General features: G+C 36.9%; 1 protein-coding gene across 1 annotated transcript; it reads left to right on the forward strand.

Annotated features, from left to right (window-relative positions):
- Positions 1–261: 261 nt before the first annotated feature.
- LOC110133496 (large ribosomal subunit protein eL29-like) lies at positions 262–591 on the forward strand. Its single transcript, XM_070480766.1, has one exon. It carries the CDS (start codon positions 262–264, stop codon positions 589–591), a length of 330 nt encoding a protein of 109 aa, XP_070336867.1.
- The last annotated feature ends 7848 nt before the right edge of the window (positions 592–8439 follow it).

Raw genomic sequence — 8439 nt, forward strand, 5'->3', positions numbered from 1 at the left:
AATTCTTTCAACTCTATTTATTTGAAAACTCTCCACGATAAAATATTAGAGGGAAAAAAAACAAAAACCACTAAAGCATCTAGATCACACTGTTTAATAGAAATGTGAGTACCATAGTTTTGAATCTATATAATTTGAGTTTAAAATTATATACAATTTTATTTTTTTTAGTAGCCACATAAAAAAGAGAAAAAGAAATAAGCAAAACTAATGCTAATATCAATGGTGTATTTTGGGGTGCACCCCAAGTTACTGAGGAACATGTGCTTTGCCAAGAAGCACAAGAAGAGCTTGAAGAAGACGCAGGCCAACATTTCCAAGGCCATTAGTGCATGTGCTGAAGTTGTCAAGGCTCTTGTGAAGCCCAAGGAGGTTAAGCCTAAGATTGCAACAGGCGGCAGCTGTAAGCTCACTCGACTTGACTACGTTGCTCATCCCAAGTTCAAGAAGTGTGCTTGTGCGCACATCGCCAAGGGTCTCGGACTCTGCTGGCCAAAGTCGCAGGCCAAGGCTCAAACCAAGGCTAAGGCACCTGAGGCTCCAGCTCAGGCTGCCAAAGACGCCCAGACCCCCACCAAGGCTCCAGGGTAGAGACCTTCATCTGCCAGTGTGAGGACAGAAGGACTCGTGTGAGCCTTGGGCTGCTGTCTGCATGGGGTTGATGTCCTCTTGTGCTATTTGTACAAATAAATCTGTGATAGGAAAAGAAAATAGTATATTTTATTTACCCCAATACATTCTTTTTTCTTTTTGACCGCACCCAGGCGGCATGCGGGATCTTAGTTCCCGGATCAGGGATGGAACCCCTGCTCCCTGCAGTGGAAACACAAAGTGTCAAAGACTGGACCATCAGGGAAATTCCTAACCCAATACATTCATTTGTTATTTTCAATATGTTATCAATAAAAAAATATTAATGAGGTTTTTTTTTCATAAGAAAACTTTAAAACCTAGTGAGTATTTTCCATTTGCAGCACATCTCTACTCAAATTAACATTTCACTATGCTAAGGCGCTACCTGGGACTATCTGTTAGCACTGCTAGTATATACACTTGCTATCATGTTCATAAACCCATTTTAAGCAGTTGCCTAAATCAAATGTAGGGATAAAAATAATTTCATAGGGGAATTATAAAGTAATAAATTATGACCACTTAATAGTAGGTCTTGACCAAAAAAATTTCCTTAAAAGTTGTATATATTTCAAAATATATATTCAAATAAGTTTCTTCTGTTGCTTATTCTTGGGAATAATCCAACTGGTAGACGAGTATAGAATAAAAACCTATAAATCACACTGTTTTAAAAATACAACCCTTGCCTCTTCCTACTCTACCTTACCTTTCCATGTGTGTGTTACAGACTCAGCAGTGTCTGACTCTTTGTGACCCCATAGACTGTAGCCCTCCAGGCTCCTCTGTCCATGGAATTCTCCAGGCAAGAATACTGGAGTGGATTCCCATTTCCTTCTCTAGGGGATCTTTTTGACACAGGGATCAAACCTGATCTCCTGCATTGCAGGCAGATTCTTTACTATCTGAGCCCCCAGGGAAGCTCCGTGTAACCCCCTTTCCATAGTTACACACAAAATAGTGCATATAAAGAAAAAAAAAACTGTTTTCCAAATTTTAAGAAATATTTTATCAGATTGTGGCATCTTCCTCAGCATTTTTATCATTTTTCTCTTTTAAAACTCTGATAATATACTTCTGATTGCTAATATTACAGCACACCTCACAAATAAAAGTAGAAATACAAATACTGACACTTCATGTAGATGAAACTATTTCTATGCTGTTTGGAGACTAGTTGTATTCCTGGCATAGATGGAATTTCTAGAATTAAGGATAAATAAACCATTGATCTTTTCCTACAGGATGAGATTATTAGCTAAAATCTTAATGATCACAAAATAAAAAGTCTCTTCTGTGACATATGTAACAGTAAAATTTTAGGGAAAAGTGTTTGTCCTGTACTTCCTTAGTGACGAAGCAAATATAATTAGAATCCTCAAATTTCTCACTAAATGAGAAATCAATACCAATCTTTAAATAGAGTTGTTTAGTATGATATATTAAGGTTAATATGACTTAACCTATTCAATGAGATAGTCATCAATCAGGGAATAAAACACTCCCCATTAAACTTGAAGCTAAAAGCCATCTGCACCCAATGACTGGATGTTAGTGTACCAAGGCCTGACCACCTGGTTTTAATTCAGAAAACTCTGAAGGGCCATCTCTACTCCAGAATTCCCTAAAACATCACCTCTGGTTTCTGCTGCACCTCAGCAGGGTTCACATTCTTCTTTCCACACTCACTTCCTTCACTCTCTTACAGATGTTTCTAAGAGTGCTTACCGGTAAAATTCATGCATAAAAATCTCCACTTCAAATAATACAAATGAATTTATTTATAAAACAGAAGTAGACTCACAGACTTAGAAAAGGAACTTATGACTACCAAATGGGAAGGATTGGGGGTGGGGAGGGATAGTTAGGGACTTTGGGATGCACATGTACACACTGCTTTATTTAAAATGGATAACCAACAAGGACCTACTGAATAGCACAGAGAACTCAATGTTTTGTGGCTCTATAGATGGGAAGGGAATTTGGGGGAGAACAGATATATATATATATATATATATATATATGAATGGCTTAGTCCCTTTCCTGTCCGCCTGAAACTAACACAACACTGTTAATTGGCTATACTCCAATATAAAATTAAAATTAAAACAAAAAATCTCCAGCTTAGAATGTGTTTTCAGCCATGGAGGTATTTGACAGATTCTGGCCAATCAGGCTGTCATCCTGAAAGACAGAATATACCACCGCCATTTGGAAATGAAGTACTATTTCCAAAATATTTATGCCAGTTTAAAGGAAACACAGATGATAGAGGAGCAGGCTAAATTTTACCCTGAATAAGCAATCAGAAATTTTTCACTGTGAGAAATTCTACAAAATAATCAACCAGATTTTTTCAACACATAAATAGTCAGGAGAAAGAGGTAAGTAGGATGTGGGAGAGTGGGGGGAGGGAGAGTGGGAAAGAGAGGGAGAAGGAGTGGGAGAGAGAGACACAGATACTAAGAGATGCCACAAATGGACAAGATTTAAACGATATATCAATCAATTACCTTGTGCAGACTTTATTTTAATCCATATTAAACTGTAATGTGTATTTGTGAGACAACTGGAAACTTGGTGTTTGATCATATTAAATACTTAATATCAGCATTAATAAGTCACACCCAAGCAGTAGCAAAAAAAAAAAAAAAAAAAAACCTTATGGCTAGTGTTTGGGTGTGACTGTGTTATTAAAGCTATATGATTTATAAAAGGGTCCTTGTCTTCTATTGCTACCTGCAAAAATATTTACAGATAAAATGATAGGATGTCAGGAATTTTCTTTTAAATAACACAATGGAAGGAAATGGGTGGGAGTATAAGATGAAACAAGATTAGACTTGAGTAATGACAGTTAAACCATGAAATAGGGTCATGGGGAATTATTTAACTATCTATTTACTTTTCTATATGTTTGGAAGGTTTTATAGTAAAAGCCTCTTAAAACTGAAAAAATAATTACAAATGGATTTAAGAAATATGTCAGTTTTGCCTTAATCCTATCACAGGCAAAGGAGAAGGCAATGTCAACCACTCCAGTACTGTTGCCTGGAAAATCCCATGGATAGAGGAGCCTGGTAGGCTGCAGTCCTTGGGGTCATGAAGAGTCGGACATGACTGAGCAACTTCATTTTTCACTTTTTCACTTTATCACCAGGAAAACAACAAAAATGAGTGTGATGGTGGACAACCGTCTCCCATCCACTGAGTCAGGGATGGTGGAGACTGGTGGAGCCTGTGGCAGACATGAGAATGCTTGCCCATTGTGAGAGGCAGGAGTGTGACTCAGGCTAAAACTACTTATAGCAGCAAGGTCAGTGATAATGCATCTCCTGGTGCTCTTAGTAAAGACATAAATAGAAAAGAAAATGTCTTTACTGTTAAATGCCAGCAACTAATTCAATTTTTTGTAAGTCACTCTGTGGGTAAGTATTTCATGGATCAAACAAAATATGGTATTTTGCATGCTCTCTTCTGGTTGATAGTGAGCCATCAAAGCACCTAAGCAACTGGCTTCCTCATCACCTGTAAAGGAGTCACAGGTTATAAAACGCCAGCACTTAAAAGTCTCATGGAATATTGCCAGGAACTCCTTGTTTGGTTTACGTGCTTTTGAGTCACTTCATTTGCCTCACGTCCAATTTCTCTTTCTGTTCCCAGTTTCTCCAGATTGATCCTTTGGCTGGAAAAACTGCTTGACTTTCAGCTCCAGATATCCTCCTGAATACTATATTAATCAGACCTTCATAGTCTCAAGGTAGCTCCATTTTCAGCAAAAAAAAAAAAAAAAAAAAATGTATGAATTCCTATTTCTGTCCAGAACCGTAGGCACCCAGCTTGCCCAAGAGGATTGTTTGGTAAGAGGTTAATTTGTAGTTGCTGCTTGCACCTGTGCTAAATCACTCAGTCCTCTCTGACTCTTTGCCACTCCATGGACTGTAGCCCGCCAGGCTCCTCTGTCCATGGGATTTTCCCGGCAAGAATACTGGAGTGGGTTGCCATTTCTTCCTCCAGATGATCTTCCCAACCGAGGGATTGAATCTGTATCTCCTGTGTCTCCTGCATTGCAGGCAGAGCCTTTACCCCTGAGCCACCAGGGAAACCCCCTTGTAGATATACTAAAAATTAATATAACTTTACTAAAAAAAAAAAATGTTTTCTTCATTCTCATTCATGACTAGCCTCGCCTTGCCTTTACTAAATGCTGAAGCCCTTTAGATAATTACATGCTGTTTGTTTATAATTCATATCCCACTGGAAAATCACTATCTGGCTGAGTATAAACATATCTAACATTTGACCACCAAACTGACCCAAGCCACTTCCTCTGAGTCCACATGTATGAACAGTGACATAAAAAGCTCTCAAATACCATCTCACTAGTACTTCCAATTTGTTTGCTATTCTTAAGGCTGGACATAGTCATGTAAATCTTGACGTAAGTAAGGTTTAATTTATCTAAATGTTGCTCTTTGTAATAAAACTTTGTGTACAGATATTAAGTGCTTAAAATGTCACTAATAAAAATAGACATAAATTTATAGTAGTATTTTCTAGCAGGATTTTTAAAAATATTGCCAGTTTCATTAAAGAAAAATTTAATAGAATTACTTCCCTATAGCTGTTCCTTCACCATTCCACATTTCTCAATCTTGCCATGTGTAGGTCGAATATGAACTAACATTTTTATGTATTGGACTAGTTGGGGCACAACAGAATGAGATTAATGAGTTTGATTAACATCTATGGCATTTTAAATATTTCACTGTCTAATTATATATAAATAAAATGAGTTGGAACCTTCTCTAAAATATCCTTTGCTTATGATAAAAGGGCATTTAGATTATCTATTTTGATAATTGTCTCAACAATAGGAAGAAAATATTTAAAATTTGCTGAGATTATAAGTCATTTATTTATTGGTAGTCGTTCCTTTAATCTCCAGAGCCCAGCTATGAGGCCTTGGTGCTCTCCCATTGCCTGATGTTTAACAAGTGTGGCAGCTTCCAGCAAGCCCTAATCAAGTCTTAGTTCATATCTCATTTAGAATTAGTGCTCATAGGCTATTTTTCTCCCCATTTAGTACTTTTTTAAAAAGTTGTTTAAAAAAGCAACGTTTTGTATAAAAGAGTCTCAAAAAATAATTACAGAACAAGGTGAGTGGAAAATCCATTAACAAAATTTTGCATGTGCAGTGGTGTGTGTGTGTGTGTGTGTGTGTATGTGTGTTCTGATACAATTAGTTTGTAAACGTGTTAAATTTATTACTTTCTTAAAAGAATTCAATTCCCTTCTTATTTTGTTAGATAAAGCTAGAAAAGTTTCTACTCAAAGAAATCCTAGAACTGTATCAATTTAACTGTCCATACATTTAAACTAAACTGTTTATGGAATCATGTACTTAAAATTAGGCAAAAGAAAAAGAAACTATTATACAAAATAGGATGTGTCAGAAAAGAGACATCTTTAGACTTCACTAGGGCATCTGAGGGATTTAGTTATTTTCTATGCACTAAGACTCAGAAAATGCATATCTACTTGCAGTGAGGTAGCTTATTGCTGTTGTTCAGTTGCTAAGTAATGTCCAACTCTTTATGACCCCATGGACTGCAGCACACCAGGCTTCACTGTCCATCACTATCTCCCTGAATTTGTTCAAGCACATGTCCATTGAGTCAGTGATGTCATCCAACCATCTCATCCTCTGTCATCCTCTTCTCCTCTTGTCAATTTTTCCCAGAGACCTTTCCCAGGATCTTTTCCAAAGAGTCAGCTCTTAGCATCAGGTGGTCAAAATATTGGAGCTTCAACTTCAGCATCAGTCCTTCCAATGAATATTCAGGGTTGATTTCTGTTAGGATTGACTGGTTTGATCATCTTGCTGTCCCTTGGACAAGAGTCCTCTCAAGAGTCCTCCAGCACCATAGAATGAAAGCATCAGTTCTTTGGTGCTCAGCCTTCTTTATGGTCCAGCTCTCACATCCATACATGACTACTGGTAAAACCATACCTTTGACTGTATGGGCTTTTGGCGGCAAAGTAATGTCTCTGTTTTTTAATATGATGTCTAGGTTTGCCTAAGCTACCTCTGGTTTTTAATACACTGTCTAGATTTCTTGACATGAGGTAGCTTAGGCAAACAAAAGTGAATCTTTTGGCAAGAGTCATAATTTATTATGAAAGCATGATTTCTTTTATGCTGATTGAAAGCTTTAAATGCTTTTCATTACTTTAAAAAGGGAAAACACATCATTAATACCTAGAGTGTTCAATTAAATCAGTTGACAAAGCTTTTAGAGACTTTGTGTTTAGTAATCAAAGGACTGATACATATACACTACTAAGTATAAAATAGATAACTAATGAGAACCTACTGTATAACATAGGGAACACTGCTCAACACTGCCATTGCTTATGTGGCAGCCTGGATGGGAGGGGAGTCAAGGGGGAAATGAATGCATGTGTATGCATGACTGAGCTTTGCTGTGCACCAGAAATGATCACAACATTGTTAATCAGCTATACTCTAATATAACATAAAAAGTTAAAAAAAAAATGTTCAGCATCATGGATATAGTCTAATGAAGAACACAATTTACCCTGGACACTAGAAAACCGAAGTTACAAACCAGAATAAATTAACTCTGAACCAGTTCTTCTTTTCCATTGATATAGGGGGAAAGTTGTTTTTTTCCAATGATTTCTCCTGGTTAAAATTAGTCCTTTTAGATTTCTATGACAGAATTCACATTTTTAGTAAGTATTGTGATTGACTCTCTAACATCCATTGCAACTCAACTGCAGTGAGTAGCAGATATTCAGCTGGGGAATTGTTAATTCAAGAGATGGGTCTGCTCTAGCTGAGGATAATCCCATTTTCCTTGCAGGTAACTGGGGTTTAGAATGGCCTGATTCTAGCCATTTGGATATTAGGAGGTTAATGGGCTCTTCTTGAAAAGATTCCTCCTTACTCAAGGTCAGTAATGGAAAACTGTTCTGTCTTTCTCTCACGGAATGTAAATTTGAAGCACGTGGCTCCACTGGCAATTGGCAGTCATCCTGAGAGCATGAGACCCTGCAGACAAATCTGATGTTGACAATGCAAAGCTGAGAGGAAAGCAGAGAAATATTGCCAGAATCCTAATTAAATTGTGCTTAAATTTTATTTCTGGATTTACAGTTAGGTGAGCCAAAATAATCCTTTATTTAGTCAGATTAAATTGATACACAGATACTTTCAACCAAAAGTATCCTACCTGAGAAAGCATTAGTCCTCTGTCCTTCTTTATCGTCCCCACGACACACCAAGAACTCAAGCTACAAGATTAGTGTTTGTTCTCTAAGACCTACGAACAAATGTCTTGTCTACTCTGGAGTTCTACAATGAAAACTCTTCTCTTTTTTAGTTAAAATATGTATAAATTGACCTAGGTATACCAAGACACCAGGTAGCTTTTATATATTAGTTACCTGAATGAAAATTTTTGGCAAATGATAACACGTATTCCACTAAAAGGGAAAGACAAAGACGACCAAGTCCACTTCTTAAAGAACGCACTAAAAAAACGATTTCTTCCTCAATAGATTACCCATCGTTTATTGTCTTACCAGTAAACATTTCCCCAAAATAGAATAGATATTTAGATGAGTCAAGAAGTTGAATAAACAGAAGCATGAGTTTTCAACATGATGCTAAAATAACTTGGTTGGTATTAAAATCACTACACGAGTCTCTGTTTTCTTACTTTAACTTCTATGTCCTTCTCTCTTCAGAAAAATATACCAAAACAGCAAGACAATTTC

Source organism: Odocoileus virginianus, chromosome 19 (assembly GCF_023699985.2).
Source record: "Odocoileus virginianus isolate 20LAN1187 ecotype Illinois chromosome 19, Ovbor_1.2, whole genome shotgun sequence".
NCBI classification, from domain to species: domain Eukaryota; kingdom Metazoa; phylum Chordata; class Mammalia; order Artiodactyla; family Cervidae; genus Odocoileus; species Odocoileus virginianus.

What these genes read in the sequence shown, in the direction of transcription:
- LOC110133496 (XM_070480766.1), top strand. Translation starts at nt 262, where the DNA reads ATGTGCTTTGCCAAGAAGCACAAGAAGAGCTTGAAGAAGACGCAGGCC.